Genomic DNA, 20,389 nt, shown 5'->3' on the forward strand with positions numbered 1-20,389 from the left:
GAGAGATCCCGAACTGTTCAGGGCCTATTGAAGCCATTCGGTCAGTTTTTGTACATTATTCTGTCGGTTTTGGTGCATTATTCTATCAGTAAATGTGAAGTATATAGTTTAGCTGTGATCAAAAAAGTCACCTTAGTAAAGTTGTGCCTGTAATATCAAACAGAAATGGACAGATGTCTGGACTTCAGCAGTCATTATTGACCCCTGTGTATGAAAACGAGTGATTAGTAGTTTCTGAACCTTTGACGTCAAAATTCTTATCGTAACGAAACCTAAATCAACACTTGCGGCCCAATTTTCAATACAAATTCTAACTTGTTTGCATGAAAATGAATCATAACGGGGTCTCAATGTATTACATGTAGCATGAAGTTAATTGCGTTGACTTATTTCGTTCAACATTCAAACAGATGCTTTTTCACCAATTACGGCGTTTGTGATGTGCGACCCGATTCAGACCGAAGTCGTCAGATGTCATTGCGTTGTCTTGATCTTAAACAGTCGAAGTCGAGAGAATAAGAGGTACGAGACACTCAAATCATTGCCACAATAATATGCGGGTTGAGCTTATAGCTTGCTTATCATATTGCTGATGGAAGCGCTGTATTGAGAAGAGGATGGCTCCGCTTTTTGAGCTTCCAGCAAAGCCTTTTTAAGTTCTGATCTTTGAGATGACAATACCTCAGAGTGAATCCCAGAGTCCATCAATGCATCGAGAAGGACAAGGAGACGATGTCGCATTTCGGTATCGTCTTTTTGATCATGTAGAATCTCGATGGCATTTTTCATCAAATCCGCCTGTTGACTAAGCTCTTCAGCAATGAAAGGAACGGAGGTGGTTATGTTCGCAAATATAGCTGCAACAGCTAATCTAGATTTTCTGTCATCCAAATTCAGAAGCTTTACAAGAATCTTGAAATTACGCACACTCAAAGGGTTTTGGAAGTTAAAAAACTTGACGGCAACACGAAGCGAGGAAGCCATCATGTTTGAAAAGAGTTCGAGTGCAGATCTTTGGATTTCCACCACACTATCGAGCATCAAGTTCTCTAGTTTGATCCAATACGCGGGAGTTGACACTATTTTGTCACAAAGCGCAGAGCTTTCCGATAAAGTAGCGAGATTTGTCAATGCCAACAAAGATTCGTAGATATCTTGAACCTGTGAAGAGTTTTCGGAGGACAGAGCTGGATCAGGGAGAATTTCGAACAGAAACGGAAGAGCATTTAGAGAAGAGTACTCTTTGAAAATAAGTTTAGGATCGACTGCCGTCAGAATCCTTGCTAAGGCCCGCAGAGCTAAGATCCTCACTTCCGAAGGAATGCTAGGCAGCACCAAAGATTCAAGTAAGATAGTAACGCTGCCCTGTGATACCAAGGTTGTGATAAAAGCTTTGTTTTTGGCAGCATTGTAAATCAATCTCAGAAGCTGATGATGTGAGCCGGTCCCCTGCATTTTCCTTATTTTTATATGGCTTCTCACATGGCCGACCACGTCGCGACTTAATATGCAGTCTGAAATAAATTTCAAGATTGTCGCTTCTTTGATCGGTTCGGTCTCTTTGTGTGCTTTAATGTTACTCGGCTCGGCGCGATCCTTTAGTCCTTGTATAGACTTGTCAATGGATGCATTGGGGTCCTGAGATTCTGTTAAGTTACCGAGAATCACCAGAATACCGTAGTACATCGAGTTGGGAGTGGTCTTTACGCGAAGGTAATCAACGAGAGCAGCATGCAGGCTCAAACTTGAAAGTAGCAGCGTCTTGACGGATAGTTTCAATGAAAGATAAGCCAAACCCTCTATAGCCAATTCATCCTGCTTCAGACTTTCCGCTGAATTCTGCTTCTGGGGTACGTTGAGCTGGTGTATGAGCGTTGAGGCCATATCGTCAATCGCGTCACCCTTCAACTTGGTAAAATTCCAAGTTTTCAGTAAGACTAAAGTCGCTGCAAACTTGTACGCTTCGATACTAAGACATTCGCTTAGCAGAATAAAATAATTCTCTGCAATGTAGTTTCTTGCCACGCTATCAATACAAGCGATTGACATTAAATCTAGTAGTGAGCCGGTTATTTCACTGCTTTTGAACAAGTTCGGTTGAGCCACAGCCTGAAATTGCTCGCTTGTGAAAAGCTCTGTGCAAAAAGTAGTCGTTTTCAAGTAAAGGGCTTTCAGAACGGAAACGACAGCCAGAAGGTAAGCCTCTATGAGACCCTTTTGTTGGTTACCTTCTTCGAGTAATGATGTGAAGACCTCAAGCAATTCAGCTCGAAATTGTTGTTCGTATTTTTCAGCCATTGCATACAACAATTTTATAGGTTCTATCTGGCCATGGGCTCTCAAAACAGCAATCTTAACAAACGACTTGACCTTTTCGAACTCCAAATTTTTTTTAGATACGAGCTCTACAGCCAACGTGAGTAAAAATGAGGTGAATCCCGCAGGTCCATTGAAGGGATTATTGTCCGATCCAGATCCGTCTGTATGGTCTATATCAACCCACTTGTCGTTCTGGAGCTCTAAAATCTTGATTATTTCGAGCACGAGCAAATCCACGGCCTCCCGTCCCTCGAAACAGCGATAAACGATGTCTGTAGTGCACAGTCCGCATGAAGAGAGAATAGTGAGCCCAGTATCTATGTTTTCACGAAATTTGGTAATTGTAAAATCCCGAGATTCAGCATAATCATCCAATGCTCGTTTCAAAAGAAGTTCGTTCCAAGTTTTATCCGCTGCATCTTGATTCTCTTGAAATAGTTGATTAACGCCATTTATAAAGTCGTTACCTGTCCAATTTTCAAATTGCCTGTTTTTCTCGTTTTCCTGATCTTGTTTTTTTGAACCGACTAGTTGCAGGGCTTCCAAATTTGGGATATCAACATCTCCCATCCTTAGAATGGAGAGGATCAACCAGTTGCTAGCTTCTTACTCCTTTGGCAGCTCTGCGATGAGTGTTCAACTTATACCTATATTAGGTAGATACTTGCAATTTAACGTCCACGTGACTTAGAAAGGCCCTACTCCACCAAAAGCGTCCAGACCATTCTGATATTCCGAGAACAGTCTTATCTCTTGTTTGTAAAATTTTTGAGCTGACCAGAATGGTTAGGATGCTTTCATTATAAGCGTTCCGTAATATCGTGGTTGGGTCCTTCGGGCCTTCAATTTGTAATTGAAACAACGGGTAAGATGAATGAGACTATGGTGTGACATTGCGCCTCAAGGTTTCTGATTTCTGACTTTCAATCGCTCCAAAAGAATATGAGAAAACGAATTTTGGTGATCACGAATGTGATATAAGCCACACATAATTTTAGGGCGACAGCGACACCGGGGTAGAAAGTGATGAGAAAGGTGTTCTCGCTGTCATTTCATATTCGAAGGTATAAAGGGGGAGCTAGTAATCTTCGAGAATTAGTATCACTGAAACTGTACTGCTGGGTTTTCAAAAGAGCTTTTTTTTTAGTACTTATATCTCGAATTAGATAGATTTTTGGGCGGTGTGAAATGTCTTTATAATTACGATTGTTCCCTTACAATCGTCACCTAAACAAGATCGGTTTACATTACTAAACTTATTTACAATTCTCATCCAACCGTGCAATCGGTCTGCATTTATTCTCATTCAGAATGCGTCAAAAGTCAATATCAAAAAAGCCATTCAACGCTGACCAACTTGACTTAATGTTCTCTGATTGGAAAAACCTTCATTCTAAGACCATTAGGCAGCAAATATTTTGAGATTTATAGAGTAAAACCTGTGAGGAGTACTTCTTCTTCTGTCGCATTTGCGCGACATTATTGTAAAAAGTGATTAACTAATTTAAATAGGCGTTAAAGCTCCAGAAAGCTTGATGTCAATTGTTCATGAAGTTGTCAAAACGCTCTGCCATGACCGCAGCCCGTAGGCTTCAGGTCGCTAATACTGCGTCGATCGGTATGTTGTTAAGAAACTAATCAAATACCCGGTACAAAATACACCGGTTAAGCCGGTTCTGTCTTGCTAACTGTATATAACCTGTTCATAGTTCAATCTCATCAAAAAGATGAACAGATTGAGACTCTGCTGACGACGAAGCTTCAAACCTTGGCCAAAAAATTAAAAGGTCAGTACTTTGCTAATGTATACGGCACAGAGTTAGGTATTGCCGCGAAAATCGTGTATCTTGGGTTAACGACCCTTCGCGGGAAAAGAACTTTGGGCGAAGAGTATGTCAGTTTGGTGCATCTTGACAGAAAGGGCCAAAGAGCCACTACTTCTAAACAGCGTCTACTGTTTATACTATCCTACACGCTTTTGCCATATGTCCTCTCGAGAACTCTCAAACATTTCCTCAGGATTTACAACAAAGCCAAAAATTTGGATAAGGAAGAGCAAGACGCAAACGAGCAGCTTACTGTCGTACCGTCCAGATTTTCATGGCTGATACAACTTATTGAAAGTCACGATTTGCAAGTAATTCTCAATGCAATTACGGACATCCATTTGATTATCTTCTATTTCAAGGGATCCTTTTATCACATTTCAAAGCGTATTTTCGGCCTGCGATACTACGGTGCACATGCTATCGATGAGTCGGAAGAGAAGTTTAGACAGTCGAGCGATAAGACTTATAGAATTCTGGGCAGTATCTTGCTTTTGAAAATAATCTCAAAGGATCTGCCGCAGTTTTGGAATTGGTGTACGAAATCTTTTTTCGACGCAGATGAGAAAAAAGACAAAACTGCTCTTGATCAGCAATCGCTTGTACTGTCTGGAATTCCCTCTAATGATCAAATTGATCACATACACCTTGAAAATACTGAAGAATTAACCTTCATCAAAGAAAGCTCCCGAAAATGCGTTTTATGTTTAGAGTGGATGACAGATCCCAGTTGCGGACCATGTGGGCATGTCTTTTGTTGGAGTTGCCTTCTGGATTGGTCTGAAAAAAGGCCCGAGTGTCCTCTATGTCGACAAACGTGTCGCATGGAAAGCATCCTACCGATAAGATAACGTTAAAAGAAAATCAAAAACGCGAGGTCTATCCTTTTTATCTAACTACTAAATGCCAATGTGGAATAGAAGCTGCTTTTGCTTGCCCTTCTTTTTGCCATGCGAAGATGATGCTGCGTCTGCATCAAACGTTTGTAGTGTGGTGGATGCATCCTCATGAACTTTGCCCCATTGTGACGGATTTGCAATGTTTGGTTTGTTCACTGGAGGCGCACGGAAAGTAGGTTTCTGCGGTTTTGGCAACGGTGGGAACATTTTTCGGTCAAGTGACGTTGTGGAGCTGGATGTGGATTTTTTATCTTGCAGATAGGTCGGTTTATAATCGCTGGCAGCTGTTGAAGGAGGTTTCGGTGTGCCAGTTGCACTACTAGGTCTCGATATAGTGTTGATTTTTTTATGAGAAACAGGTGTAGGTTTCAGGACAGGGAAAGCCGGTTCCGAAGGCTTCTTCAACGAGGGAAAGTTATATTGACGAGCAGCTGGTTTAGCCGATCCACCAGTGGCCCCCCATTTCCCGCTCACCACATTTCTGGCAAGTAAGTTCGGACTAGACGAGCTCAAAGAAGGGAAATTAGTGCGTCTGTCTTGTTTTTCTTGCTCTCTGTCATACACCGCGCGCAGGTCCTTGTAGTTCTTGGAGTTTTTGAAGAACAGCTCAGAGAAGTCATATAAGAGTAGAGTTGTATTTGCCTCTGCGGACTGGAAAAGTGTTTGATAAGCTGAGAACAAGTCTTCGGCTGTAATCATCCCATTCTTGTATCCCTCATTGATGGCGAGGAATTGTTCGTAGTCGCTATGAGAATATTTGAGGTAGTTTCTTGCTCTTTCGTGCATTCTTTTGCTCTTCAACACAAGTGAATCGGAATCATCCTCATTAGTGGGTTTCTTTCGAGTTGAGCGCTGCTGAGATCCCGAATCCCTTGGGGGCTGTTGAAATGTCGAAAGTCGCGACTGATAACGACGACCACCATTTGTCAATGCAGAGCTACTGCCACTTCCCAAAATACTGCCGTGTTCTTTCAAAATGTGGGCCTGTAGATCTAAATCGTCTTCGAAGACGACAAACTTGTTATCTAAACAGGATTGAACAGTGCACACATAATGTGCAGCTTTAAAATGCTCGAAAAGCTGATCGTAGTCTTTGAAATACTGTGGTTTTGAAGAATCAACGCGATCACAGATATGGCACCTTTCATGTTTGTCTCGCATGTGAACATTGAGCTCATCCTCGGAGTAAAATCGCTGTCCGGAGCAAAAAGTGCACATTGGATGGCCCGTGAACCCCTTGGAGTCTCCCTTAGACTGATGAACGCGCAATTGGTTCGTCGTGTAGACTTTCAATTCTCGAGGAAATGCCCTTTTGTGGGATGCACAAATCATACACAGCGTTTTGCCGTGCTCATCTTTCAAGTGCTGATTGTACTTTTTGTAGCTGCCAAAATCCACGTCTGTGTCGCCAAACGGACATGTGAACTTGAGCAGATTCAAAGTACTACGGGCAGCACTTTCTTCCACGAACAATAATGCGTATTTTTCGTTGACCTCCTCAAACTTTCCCCCCTCCTTTAACGACCCGTAGTTCGCATCTTTGTCTTGGCAAATGATCACATCGTCTGCCTCAGTTCGACATACCAAACACGAGTTTTTCTCGTACAAAGCTCGTTGTCTGAATGCACACACATGACACACCACATGGTTGCAAAGCGCTATTGCAGCATACACAATCTTTTCGGCACACACCACACACAAATCCTCATCGTCTGAGCTCTCATCGGTCCCTGAAATGCCCAAAACTGGAGGTTTTCTGGCCGATCCGGGCTCTTTTTCAACCGTTTTTTCAATCCGCGTTTGAGCACCTTGTGTCCTCCGGAAATTGCGTTTCTGAGTGGACTTAATTTGCTGAGACATTACCATAGCGTTTAAAGTCCAGAACAGAATTCCAAGTGGTACTTAAAGAGCGTTCAGGCTATGGATTAGAGGGCCCATCTGACTGTTCTTGAAGTTCAATGTCATTTTGACATCATTTTATAGACTATATAATAATCTTTATTAGCCCAATAATCTTTAATCACTGTATACGTATCAATATCTTGGTAACGTGACTGAGTTTTTCAATCTCATCTCATCTCATCGGGATCCATCAACAATTTCAATCGATTGTATCTGAATAGACCACCATTTGTTGTCTCTCAAACTGTGTATAGCTGATTGAAGTGATTTTGGCGTTTCATTTGGTGTGTATAACTCTATTTAGCATATACCATGAATCTCAGTGGCACGATTAATGTTCTGCGACTCTTGGTTAACCCAAAATTGTGTATCCCGCAAACCACAATTGAGAACTTCGGTCAACTCCCGATACCGGTCGGACCCTCTATAAAAGCCGTGGTACTCGACAAGGACAACTGTTTCGCGTATCCGCACACGAATACGGTGTGGTCGGACTATGAGGTATGAAATGGAATCTCCGGACTTTAGCCTCTGGGCTTGCTCACTTGGCAGCGAATTTGGGTTTACTAACGCGAAAATGATGTGCAGAAAACGTGGGGTGAACTGAGGAAACAGTATCCTGGTGCGTCTTTATTGATCGTGAGCAATAGTGCCGGAAGCAATGACGACGCAGGCGGGAAAGAGGCTGCCATTTTGGAAAAAACTTTGGGAATACCTGTCCTGCGTCATGCAGTCAAGAAACCCGGGTGTCGCGACGAAATTTTACAGCATTTCTCACAACACAGTATAACTGATGATCCAAAGGAAATCGCTGTGGTTGGAGATCGGCTTTTCACCGATATTATCATGGCCAATTTGATGGGAAGTCACGGTGTGTGGGTTCGCGAAGGTGTCAAACCTCCTTCGGGACCACTGACTTTTCTAGAGCGCAAATTGTATGAATGGATGAGTTAAAGAAACTGGGTGTCACTTTTGAACTGCATTTTCATTGGAATCAATTGGAACGTGAATTTGCATCCTGTTACTAAAAAAAAGCGCCTTCAAAGCGCAAACTGTGTGGATGGATAAGCTGTGAGAGTTGGGTATCACTCTTGAGCAGCGCATTTTATCCGTTATCAATCAAATGTGAATTTTCGACTTGTTCTCCTCGAAAATGCGCTCTTATTACTGCATATCGTGTATGTTAGTAAGCTCTACAGGAAGCATGAAAAAATTGCTGAGGTTTTTTTTTGGCCTTGGAAAGCATTCTTATGCGTCTTTAGCGTTCTTCAATGACGGTGCCATTATGAACTGACATCGTTTCTCTAATCCATGGCGACAGGCAATGTTTGGTGCTCTGATCGGGATTTAGCTACCTGATTCCCTTCAATTGATACCTTGATATCACGTAGCTGGCTTCCTGCCAACGGTCGTGATTGAGTCTGTCTCTTCCGGCCTAGGAGCTTTAAATTGAAATTGGTCGATAGTATTATAAGTTAGTTGATTCTTGACGACGTCTACCTACCTGTTAACAACACTTAGTATGGAGGAAGAAATACAAACCGTCATTTTTCCCTTCATTGCAATCATTACAAGACAGTAGAATAATATAGGACAACTTTTCAACGCTGAACGAAATGTTTATATACGCATCACGCCGTGAGTAAAGGCAAGCTATTAGTGCGTCAATTAAAGTTAATTATTTGAACATTCAGAAGTACGGCATGAAGCTTTGATCCATTTTGGCCAGGTTTCTTGGACTCACAGCCGCACTGATGGCATCTAAAACGTATTGGGTCGCAACAGAGGGCTTCGAGCTCAAATGTCCCAGTTGCGCAGTCTTCCTGGTAATTAAGTCAACATTGGTGCGAACAATTTCCCGCAATTGGGGATCCTCCACTATCGAACGATGCAGATTGCTGTACCATGAAATGACTTCATCACGGATAAATAGTGACAGGTAAGTGTTGAGTTCATTCTCCGGTTCTAGCAACGCACGCGCCACGACGAAAACGTTGACAGATAAGATACCTTCAAGACCAGAGTCACCAATCAATTTTTGCACGTTTGGTGTCAATCGGAATGGCACGGCCTCGTTGTTGTGAAATACTGGAGAGTCCGCTGGTATCTTGGCCTCGAAATTTTTCACTGTCTGCTTAACCCTCTCATATGGATATCTTGCTGGAAGCATCTCCGTTGTAAAGACGTCGCCAGATACCTGATCGATCGAAATTTTGTGAGGCGAGCGATTGTTGATGGCGAGCATATAGGTCATGAAAACGAACAGGGCATACTGCGATGAAAATTGTTTGCGGAAAAGCCAGAAATCCTCGAACTGAGTGAATAATTTCATAAAGTAGTCTTTCATGACCACTGAAGGGAGGTACATCGATTGCACGGAACTGAAAATTTCGACTTTCACGGCTGTTATATCTGGAGGGGGTAAAATTTTATCGTAGGCAGCATCTAGTTGTTGACAGACAAAGTCTTGAATTGCGTTTCTATCCATGTCATTTTTATCGCAATAGTCATCGTAAATGCTATGCATCGTTGTGATAGTATTGCTATCATTCATTATGCGGACTTGAGGTGACAATGGAACTGCAATTGGGAGGGTGAATTGTATGTTCCTCCGACGTGTTTGCACATTTTTTGAAAGAGTCTCATTGAAGAGGCGGAACAACTGAAACATTCTTTCCTCTCGGCGTGAGTGCCTTACAGCTGGGTACTGGACAGCGAAGGAGTGTAGACTACCATCGTGGCCACGAATCGTCAGTCGCCTATACGAAGAATGAGTACCGCGAACAAATTCAACATGAGGTAGAAAGCGAGCGATCTTCACGAAGTGAGCATTGCTATCCTTGTTTAGAAGATATTGTCCAGGAATCTCGATGTCTTCAAACTTCTGATGATGGAAATTGCTCAAATGGGGGCACCATTTTTCCATGTTCTCAACCTTTGGAGCTCTGTCGAGTTTAGTCTCCAAACGGTTCCGCCAGTAACGCAATCTTTTGATGTATTCTTCGAAATTTGGCTTACTGTCAATGAAGTCAGCGTTGAATTTGACTCTTATATGTGGTGGAAGTAAATTTTCAGAGAATCTGACCAAGTTTGTTTCAGTGCTTGCCGGAAGTAACAAATCCACTCTTGGCAACGGAAGACGGTTGTAATTATAGGTTGCGTCAATCAGCAATACATTGATCAATCTGAAAAGGTCCTCGTCGGATGTTGTCTTAAATTTTTGATTGATTTGATCGACCAAAGACTCCAAGGACAAAGCCAAGAGAGGGTATGCTGTTTTCAAAATACCATTGAGTTCATCCAAATACTCCCAAGGTTGTCGTGTCCCATTAACGGAGTTAGGGCTTTTGTTGTTAGGTGGACGCGAGTTTCCCATTGCGACCATCGTCTGCCGCTGAATAACAGAGAAGTCTTCTTTAGTGGTTCTGAGCTGGAAGTGCAATGCCTGAGGATAGCTTTTAGCAATCCTTATCAATATCTGGCGGACCATACCGGCTTCCTTGTGAGAAAGCGATGTCAGTAGCTGCGGTATAAATGTTATCCAATACCAAACTGGGATCTCGCCCCGGAATGACTCGAATGCACCCGCAAGCGTTCCAGTACTATCGTCAATTCCTATGAGCCACAATATCCTGCATAGTAGTTTTCTTGTCTTTGAGTTGTTGTAGAGCCCGGCAGCTTGGAGGTAACAACTGATGGCGTTATTTGCAAAGCTGATATTTTGTGGTTCTTCAGAAAGTCTGCGATCGTTGAAAAAGCCCCACTGGGCCCAAGCTTTGGCTAGGTTCAAATCTATTTGGACGGCGGTGGCAAACGCCTGATTAGCTTCGTCGTGTGCTCTTAATTTCGAAAGGAACATACCCTTCAAAGTGAAAAACTCAGCCTTCTGAACGGTCCCAAAGTATACTAGATTTGTGTTGCTGATCACATCCAGTCCAGTGGTTAATTCATTCATGTTCTGATAATGGCACTTCGCCTGCTCCCGAAGCTTCAAAAAGGCTTCTTGGATTTCAATGTTGGGCAAGGTGTAGATTCGCGCTAATTGACTGATGCAGACATCGGGCATGTTATGCTTACGGGCGACATGAGCAAATCTATTGATTACCCAAGCAATTTCGTGATAGCCTCGGTAAGCATGCGTATTGACATTACTATTTCCGCTCGCTTGCTGCAAAGCTGGTACCAGCGGTAGATAGGCATTATTGATTACTTGGAATGCGTGTTGACGCCATGTAATCAAATCATTCCACATATTGATATCATCCCATATGTTGGGTAAGCGATCCCGCCATGTTTGTAACACTCGCTTAACTTCTTGCGCCTTGGAATCCAGGTTCTGAACGGTAGTCGATGCCAGATTAGAATAAACTTGCGTAGCTTCCAGGAACTCCATATACTGCTGGAATCCATGCAAAAGGAATTTATGAGCGGGAGTGAAACGCTCCGGCATAGATGCCCAGTTGTGAAGGGACAACTGAATGCCCTCGTCACATAGTCTTCTGACATCTTGCTCTCCTTTCTTGGTTTCGGCAAAGTTTTGCAAGGCTAGGAATGTCTCAAATATCTGCCTCCTAGGTGTGGGGACATCCATGACGCTTTTCACCGACTGTTCGAGGGCTTCTCTATCTGCACTCCAGTCTGCAACTCTCCAGCCGCATTCTAATAGTAAATCTGTGAAACCTTCATGCTTAGCTAGCTCGGTAAGGACATCCCAATGCTGAAGTTTCGCAGCGCACATAATCCAATTATCTTCCCAGGTAGCGTATTCAGAATCAGAGTATGGTAAAGCCCCACTTCTGGCCTTGACCTGTGCAGCTTCATACAGTTGTTGCGCCTTGTCCCAGAGCCCAATCTGTTCGAATGAAAGCCCTATGCTAGTTTCTGTATATTTCGCTCTACGTCTCCAGAGACCATAAAACATATCTTCCTCCTGTAGGTTGATGTAAAGTTCAAGCAAAGCATCCTCATTAGTCTCGATGATTTTCGCGTTCTCGAGGCTCGCTTTCTCTTCCATTGACTCGAGAATTCTGATCGACTGATACCACGAGTTGTACGATCCGGCGACATATTTAATGAGGTGGGGAGGAAGCTCTAGCGAATCAATTTCACCTATTGAGTCCAACAATGTGCTCACAACATTTGACCGTACATTCAACTGGCGAGCATGATAATCTTTTGAGAGTAAGGTCACCAAAGAACGCACAAAGCCAAACTTCTCGTTTTTGGGAATCGATTTGTATGCTGCTCCAAACACGTTTATCCATGTCGCATGTATAGCTTGCGGACTTTGATAAAATATGTCGACTAAAGGGTCTAGCAAATCATTCGTCGTAACTTGCTCAAACTTCTCAGCAAACTGCTTGTGTTCTTCGACGAGGCTAGTCAGTGGGCTAGTGTCAAAGTCGTCGGTAATCTTTTCAACAGAGAAATCTGTAGCCAGTGCCTCTAAAGTGTCCAGCTGATAAGAGTCACTTAGACAAAGAGCATACTCCTTATCAAAAGCCCCATAAAGAAGCTGCAAAGCCTGATTTAACCAGGGATAATCCGCAATGAATTCCCAGTTTTGGTCTCTGATGACATAGTAGAGCCGTTCTCTGATTTCTTTTTCAAGACTTTCGTCAAGAATTGACATCAATCTCTTTCTGATGTAAATATCATCAACGCGGGTTCCCACCAAGAACGGCTGCTCCATTCTTACAGTAATTTCACTGTTATTGAAGTTTTTATTTTCAAACAGTTCAAGTATTATTTCGTAGAACTGTCTAGAAAGCTTTGGCTCTCCTCTGACCTCGAAGGCCAGCATCTTTGTTAAAATTGCCGCTTTCTCTTTCACCGTTGGAAAAATCTCATTCGTGAAAACCCACGTACGGGCAATAGTGATGACATTTTTCAAAAACTGCTGATTCATGGAACGATCAATGAGCAGCGCAACGGTGGATAAAAACGGCCGTCTAGCGTCACCCAAAGAAGCTACCTTTATGGAAAGCAAGTACAAGATCTTTTCCAGTAACCTCGTGGTAATTCTCGCTTCCTCTAGAGTAGCAGGGTCTTTAGGCTGTGAGGTCGCCAGATGATCCTTGCATAACTTGCTGAAAGTCTTCATAATAGATGGTAGAAGGGGATCTATCTGTTGTGGGAAGGAAATGAACAGTGTCCAAGTAATCATCACGCCTGCCGCCACAGACGAAGTACCTTGTAGATCTTCTGTGATTATCGAAACCAACGTGTTCACCATTGCTCTGCCTGGAGATTCGATATCGCTTTCCACTTGAATATCTTCTTCAGATTTTATAGCGGTCAGAATGGTGGTAAGCACCTTTTGAAGAACTTCCTGTATGTCATGATGATCGGTCTTCATGCATTTTTCAAGTAGAGTTTGAAGATAAGTGAGATTACTCAAAATCCATGTTGAACTTTTGTTCCGTAAAATAATAGCAAGGACATCTAAAGCATTCATGCAATAAAAGGAAACGTTTGATGTTGCGAGATCCTGCTGGACAAGAAACTTCTCGAAGTAGTTCAATTTGATGTTGACACTTGGCCATAAATTTTCGCTTAAAATCTCGGAAAGAACCCTCAAAGATCTATAACCCAACTCAGTTTCCGAAGCCCTGTGTGCGCTAGCGCACACGTATCTTATTATGCATGAAACGAAAGCCTCCTTTTGGCCAGTAGTTATATTCTGTCTTGCTTCTTCTCCTACAGTTTCTTCTTTTTCGTTAGAAGCTAAGGCAGCGCTTTGAAGTTCGTTATTTCTCTGCTCCCAAAGCAAAATAAGCTCAGCCAAGTCTACAGCCAAAGCTTGATTTTCTAAATTGGGATTAGCCAGCATAGTCAGCTTACCAATGTAATTTATGATGCTAGGTATGAATAGGTCGCGCGATTCAAAAAACTCGTTGGGATGACTGATCAAAAGTTGGTACAGTGTGCTGTTCTGACTTGCATTGTTCTCAGACAGTACACGCCTGACCCAGTTGACCCAAGAATTCGGAGAATCAGCATGCGACATCCGATCATGCATGACTGGTGCCAAAAGGTCCAAAGAATGTTTCACCATGAACCGAGATTCGAGCTGGGTTGTTCGTAACAGAGCGACGAAAACTTGTGTCACGATTTTGACAGGGAAATCATATTTTGCAATAAAACGAGCTGTAACCATGTAAGCGGCTTGTTTAAGAAGTGGATCCTCCAGCTTGATAAAATTCCAACAGAATCTGATAATATCTTTTCTGATATCAGAGTTCAAGTCTGGAGCGTACTCGGTCAAAATTGAGGATAGTTGCAGAAGCTCAAATCTGAATGTATCATAGTCTCCAGCGGCGTAATTTTCTAGAGCCTCATTCGACCCTTTCCAGACTTTTGAGTACATCAAATTTAGCCATTCAGGAAATGGTTCTCCTTGCTCACCGGTAAGATGCGTCAGAGATTTTCTCGATGCGCCCTCGTAAACGAGTGCGCTATTGATCACATTCTTGAGCACGAAAACACTCGCAGCCAGGGGTCTATCACTGGTTACAAACACCATGGCCTGCTGAAGGTAGACCCTTTTCAACTCAGTTTCCGATGTGGTTATCACGCAGCTTTCAATAAACTCAAATATAGATTGAGAAAGGGCGATTTTTGCATTGAACGCAAAATCCAGGTATTCGAAAAGTAACGATGCATTTTTCACGTTCAACGTCAAATACTGAGCGTATGAATTCTGAACTTTTTCAGCGGCCTGTGAGAGCTGCAACAAGTCATAGTGAAATGCACCCTCTTCAACCGTATCAACGGCAAGTTTGAACATCGATCTAATTTTCGCCAATGTTGGTCCACTTTCTGCAAGCCAGGCTTCACCCTCTACTTCGAGCAGAGCGTCAAATATTTCTACCACATTAGCAAAAAAGGTGACCACTCTCACCTTGTTCGATGCAATTCCTGTCATGTAATATTCATAAAAATTCTCGAATTCGCTTTTGAAGTCATTTTTTAGATCAATTGCTTCTGGTTTTCTTATTATCGAACACATGAGGAGTACCAAATCTCTTGAGCCCAAGTTATTCTTGAAATAGGATACAACAGAAACATGGAACCTGTTAAGATATTTTGCCATCGGCACACGAAAAGGAGAATCAAGTTGAAGCCTCAACTTCTTTTCCACCATCATCACCTTCAAAAGAAGATCGTTGAGGAAAATGTCGGCCTGCGGTGGTAAGAGATGGAAGATATTGATGATTCCATAAATGATTTTCGTCGGAGTTTGCTCTTTAAGATCCTTTCCAAAAAGCATATCTAACACTTCCACTCTACACCAGGCATCCAGATGGTCAAGCAGCTTTTTCCCTATCTCAACTTTAAAGTATGCTATTAATAGCTCTAGTAGCTTTGCCAACGCTTCAAGGCCAGAAACCGTCAGTTTTTGATGATCCGAAAGGTTCATAAGCATCGGTTTCAGTCCATTCTGTAAGAGCTCTTTTGGTAACTTCGAGTTCTCGGCTAAAACACTTTTCAAACCTTGGTATGTTGCTTCGATGATTTCCGGTGAAGTTTTCAACATAGTCTTGAAAAAGACGGCAAGAACTCTGATCCGCGTAGCACCTTGTTGAGCTGAGGCGAAGTCATTATTCTTCAAAGCGAGAGAAAGTAATCTTATGCACACTACTCGAAGTTGTACTAACTGCTCCGCTGTCTGGTACTCTGTCACCCGTTGAGCACTCGCAAGAGACTCATCTTCAGCATCCACCAAAGCTATTGCCTCATGCAAAAGTCTATAAAGCTCTTCGTTGAACTCCAAGAAAGTATGGGGAAGTTGTAAACAGTAGATTATAGCATCCACATTGCCAATCTGCATGGGGAACGGTAGAGCTCTCAGCGGTTTTGCAAAAATTGGAGAAAGTAAGAAATTTTTCGAATGCTCCATCAATTTCCCGATTGAAAGGCCAGAAACTTCCGATATAGTGAGAAGAGCCTTTTGACATGTATCTCTGACGATTTCCTTGGCGTTACTCAACTCGCATACAATGTCGATAAGAGTATTCTGCAAATCTTTGTCTTTTAAGTCGTCTTCACTAATGTTTTGGCACGTTCTAGACAAAATTTCCATGATCATACTGGCGGCACGTTCACGTATGATTCCTGGAGCTTCCATTGGGGTATCAATCAAAACGAACAGTAGACTAGCAATCATATGAAATTGATATCTTTTCAAATATTCGACGGGTATGCTTGGCTCTTCTAGGAGGGTTTTGATACCCCAAATCCCACTACTTTTTTCGAAGTAAGCTTCATCGTAGCATTTGTGAATTAGCTTCTTAGTCAGGACAGGTATGAACGAGTATTTCAAGGCAAGTTCTTGGCCGTAAATAGTATTGCTCGTGTCAAAAATCATTTTAACGGCTGACACAGCGGTTTCGCGCGCCTCTTCCAGATAGGATCCCAATCCTGTTAGTATCGCGTCAAGCACGATGTTTACATCAATGGTGACATCGAATAGCTTCACGTTAACATTAAAAGTAGTGTTCTCGCTACGTTTAGCTTTGACCGAATTGTTCAGCTGCAAAAAGCAGAAGTGGCGAATCACATTTTGGAGAAGATCCTTTGCGTCCTCCTTCAGCTCTACGGTCGAGGTAGAAAAAATCAGTGACTCCAACAGTTTCATCAAGAGCAGCTCTTGACTTTCTAGGAGTCGTCTGTCTTTGACTTTGCCCTCATTGATGTTGTTAGACTCAACAGGCTCGAAACTTTCTGTCGATAGAAGCTTTAAAGCACTTCTAACCCACTTTTCGTAATTGTCCGGGAACACCAACGATGACTTGAGAAACAATTGTAAGATCGACTTGAGGTAATCGAAAGCCCTCTTTTTGTAGAAAATATCGGAACGGTAATCTTCGAGAATATTAAGAGCGGAGCGCACTCCTGTTGTGATTGAGAGTGGAACTTCCTCGCTCATTCCATGAATTTTGAATAGCGCATTGACAGGCGTGTCCAGTTCTCCTGCGATTCTTAGATCAGTGTGCTGCTTGAGAAATCTTCTGTTTCTCCCACCTAATTTCCCAAGTATTCTGACAGCGGTGTGGCTAATTTGATGGTTGAACGGTTGTGGTTTCAACAATTTAAAAAGAGAACAAATGACATCCTCTACCACAGGCTCAATGATGGGGTCAAAATACTCTGCGGTCAGATTATCAATGCACAGCTCCAGAGTCCTCAAGCCTTGTGTTACAAGTTCAGGGAATCCTTGAAGAGCATAGACCAAAGGTTTCATTAGATAGGTCAAGTAGGGTGCAAGTACGCTTAGCCGAACAGGTACGGTAAGGCATAGTTCAACATATAGATCTCTCTCATGTGGCCGCCGTGCGGTCAAAATCATCCTGTTGAGAGACTGGAGAAGTACCTGCAAGATGGGCTTGATCGAGCGATAAAGATTTTCGAAACGTCCACCGCCTATGCTTCTGAAGAGGGTCCTGATCAGGTAGAGATACACTAAAGGTTCTTCAGCAGTCGTGGAATACTTCAAGGAATCTAGGATCAGGTTGTTTAAATGAGGCAGTAAGACAACCTCGTTGGTAATGGGAAAAAGATTCACAGACATGAAAGAAAGCTTGAAAAGTCGAATCAAAATATTGGATTTATTGCCGTCAACATTCCCGAGCGACTTGAGCTTTTGCTTGAGAAATCGCAATAATATTCCGGTAAATTTTGGAGATGTTATCTCACTTGTTAAGAAAGACTGTGCGACATGAAGAAGAGCCGAATCCCGCAACATCGCTTCGTAAAGAAATTCTATCTTGGATTCAACGATATCATTGAAAGTAGGACTGTCTATTTGCATGAACATGATTGCAAAATAATCCATGAGCTCTCTTCCATCTTTGGTCGCAGACACCGGGAGACTCGGAGCAGCAATGTCAAAGTGCTTTTTCTCAGTGCCAGTAGCTTTGCGTTCAGGACTGGAGAAAAATTGCAATCCCAGTATGCACTCGTGAAACAAGTTTTTGAACACGACAACCTCCTCGTGAGAGAAAACCCGTGAAAGAGAGGTCCAAACTTTAGGGTTGATTGTTGTGTATTCAGTTGAGGGCGGATTGAAAACCTTCAAATCGTGTATGATCGTTTTCAAAAAGGACATCAATGTCCGATAAAGATAAAATGCATCCTTCAATGGATCTCCAGTAGGTGGCAGTGAAAGTAAAATGGGGCTCTTGTTTTTGATGTCAAAAACATCAACAGTTTCTTTGTCTAAAGCTTTAGTCGCGACCTCATTATCCGGATCTGCTATTGACCCATGTATAGGCGTGTCTTCCATTTTGATGTCGCCCTCGTGATCCTTAACCGCCGGCGTAGGCTCTTTTATTTTCAGCATGGTGCTGAGAAAGTCTTCTGTTTCCCTATTATTCTTTCCGATCTCTCCTCTGAAAGTCTCTGCTTTAATCAGTTTTTGTTTTTCATATTCTTCGTGATGTTTCATTAAGTTGTCGTACTGGCGGTTCAGGTTTCTGAATCGCGCTGTATAAGCATCTATTATTACAATCAGAAGTTTCTTAGATCGCACGGAGTCATTGGGATTGTCTTTCCCCAGCTTAAGAATCCTTTCCACGAGGTTCAGCAGTAATTTAGCACTCATTATTTGCACGGTCAACGCCAAGCTCTCGTCCAAAAGAAAACTCGTGTACATTTTTATGGTCCTCTCGATGTCATCCAGTTGCAGGTCACCTCTCACATTATGCACGAAATCTGCAACGGTACTATAAGCTAATGGACGAAGAGTTTCGTGCGATGTAAAGCCATTCCCTATCAGAACCTCCTCGTCAAACAAAAGATTGATCTTCGGCAAAAACAATTTTTTATAATTTGTGGACAGAATGTGCCTCGTTGCATGTAAAAGCTCTTTTCTTGCGGCAGATAGCTCAGCGGGACAATCTTGCAAGAGCCTCAGTATGAGATCCGGAACAAACCCCACGTATTTTTGTAGATATTCTGCGGCATAGCCACGGATGAATACGTATGCTAGGAAAGATGTAGCCTTGATCTGTGAAAGGATGAGATCGCAGTACGCAGGCCGATTCCTGATGTCTGGGCTGACACTTATCCATCTCTCGCCACGAGACTCGGCTTCTTCACGGGTTCTTTTCTGGGCATTGGCCTCCATGGTGAGTAGGTCTATCACCAAAGGCATAAAATCAGGTAATGATGTGGTTGTGAGTTGCTTGTATGAAGAATACAATGTCACCATAGTGATCGGACATTCTGACAAGACCTTAAAGGAAAACATCGATTGCTTCAAACTTCTCGACGATGCAAAGTTGTGACCATCTTCTTCGGCCAAGTCTGCATCTGCATCTCTGATATCCAAACTATCGGGGGCAGACCTTGCTGGGGACCCTAGTTCGTCGCTCACATCATCGCTGTTGAACGTCTGTCGGACAAGCTCAGGCATGTGCTTATAAATATTCATGATAACGTCAATGAAGCTTGTGACCCGGTCCTGAAGCGCTGCTTTGTACGCTTTGAAAAAGCTGGTTATGATTTTCATTGCCAGAACACCATTTTCCTCGTTATCTTCCTGCAGGATTGTTAGCATTATTTCCAGATTAGCCAATGCATAAGGTTCGAAAGTTTCGTTCATGTTGCATCGACTAACAACCTCCAGAATCGAGTTTCTCAGTTTATGCTGGGAAGATGTGCTGTCTAATGAAATTGGCGTTTGCTGCAAGCGCTCCAAAAGTACGCCCATCACTGTCTTCAAAAATTGTTCATAATCCGCTGAAGAGCCTATGGGATCGATAACGTCGCACAATTCCGAGACCGCAGCTAGATGCACAGAGCTTGCGTCCTCATTTTTCAATTTCAAGGCCAGACCATCGAAGCGTTCCAAATGTGACATTTTTTTTTTGGTATCAATTCCCGCCCGTTTTCGGTCGTAGAAGCCTCTAAAAATTCGCTTTTCTTGGGACAATGCGAGATCCCAGTAGAAAAATCAGGCTTTCTAATACGCCAGCGTCAAAATCAATGGCTTTTGACCCTTTCTGTGTGGTCAGAGTAACGGCGTTTGTGGTATTGTTGATGATGCGTTGAAAGGCTCAACACTATATGTTCAAATCTAAACTTTTTCCCAATATGCGTAAAATACTCCATGGACCTGAATCCATCTCTGGTCACATGCTTCTTTTCCTAATTAGGAAGGTAGTGTCAGCGTCAGTATTTAAATATCGAAAGGTAAAATAACGACACCATCGCGGTGAATGGGTTCGATTGTGTCAGTGCTGGTTTTTGAGATGGTTAGTCGTTGTTTTCACTAGGTACTTTAAGTCCTTCTCGGTTTTGATCATCCCAAAACTCTCCTGCAGTTCAAAACGTTCGTCCATAAGCGACAAGCTTAACGACAGTAAAGGGTTTGACGACTACAATCATGTATGAACCAGGAGCTTTTGTGGTCATCCGTTACAGGACAATTCACAATTA

General features: G+C 42.7%; 5 protein-coding genes across 5 annotated transcripts; 2 read left to right on the plus strand and 3 right to left on the minus strand.

The window, feature by feature from the left end:
- Nucleotides 1–567: 567 nt before the first annotated feature.
- On the minus strand, nucleotides 568–2,889 carry SHE4 (LALA0S05e02916g1_1; the record flags this gene model as incomplete). Its single annotated transcript, XM_022772197.1, has 1 exon — nucleotides 568–2,889. The coding sequence occupies one exon, from the start codon at nucleotides 2,887–2,889 to the stop codon at nucleotides 568–570; it is 2,322 nt and encodes a 773-aa protein (XP_022628545.1).
- A 978-nt stretch (nucleotides 2,890–3,867) lies between these two features.
- Nucleotides 3,868–4,996, plus strand: PEX10 (LALA0S05e02938g1_1; the record flags this gene model as incomplete). The annotated part of the gene is made up of 2 exons (XM_022772198.1): nucleotides 3,868–3,937; nucleotides 4,029–4,996. The coding sequence occupies 2 exons, from the start codon at nucleotides 3,868–3,870 to the stop codon at nucleotides 4,994–4,996; spliced, it is 1,038 nt and encodes a 345-aa protein (XP_022628546.1).
- A 48-nt stretch (nucleotides 4,997–5,044) lies between these two features.
- HEL2 (LALA0S05e02960g1_1) lies at nucleotides 5,045–6,910 on the minus strand (the record flags this gene model as incomplete). The annotated part of the gene is made up of 1 exon (XM_022772200.1): nucleotides 5,045–6,910. One exon carries the CDS (start codon nucleotides 6,908–6,910, stop codon nucleotides 5,045–5,047), a length of 1,866 nt encoding a protein of 621 aa, XP_022628547.1.
- Nucleotides 6,911–7,258: 348 nt separating this feature from the next.
- Nucleotides 7,259–7,900, plus strand: GEP4 (LALA0S05e02982g1_1; the record flags this gene model as incomplete). Its single annotated transcript, XM_022772201.1, has 2 exons — nucleotides 7,259–7,447; nucleotides 7,535–7,900. 2 exons carry the CDS (start codon nucleotides 7,259–7,261, stop codon nucleotides 7,898–7,900), a joined length of 555 nt encoding a protein of 184 aa, XP_022628548.1.
- A 736-nt stretch (nucleotides 7,901–8,636) lies between these two features.
- Nucleotides 8,637–19,811, minus strand: TRA1 (LALA0S05e03004g1_1; the record flags this gene model as incomplete). Its single annotated transcript, XM_022772202.1, has 1 exon — nucleotides 8,637–19,811. The coding sequence occupies one exon, from the start codon at nucleotides 19,809–19,811 to the stop codon at nucleotides 8,637–8,639; it is 11,175 nt and encodes a 3,724-aa protein (XP_022628549.1).
- Between the last annotated feature and the right edge of the window lie 578 nt (nucleotides 19,812–20,389).

This window comes from Lachancea lanzarotensis, scaffold LALA0S05 (genome assembly GCF_000938715.1).
Source record: "Lachancea lanzarotensis genome assembly LALA0, scaffold LALA0S05, whole genome shotgun sequence".
Classification (NCBI taxonomy): domain Eukaryota; kingdom Fungi; phylum Ascomycota; class Saccharomycetes; order Saccharomycetales; family Saccharomycetaceae; genus Lachancea; species Lachancea lanzarotensis.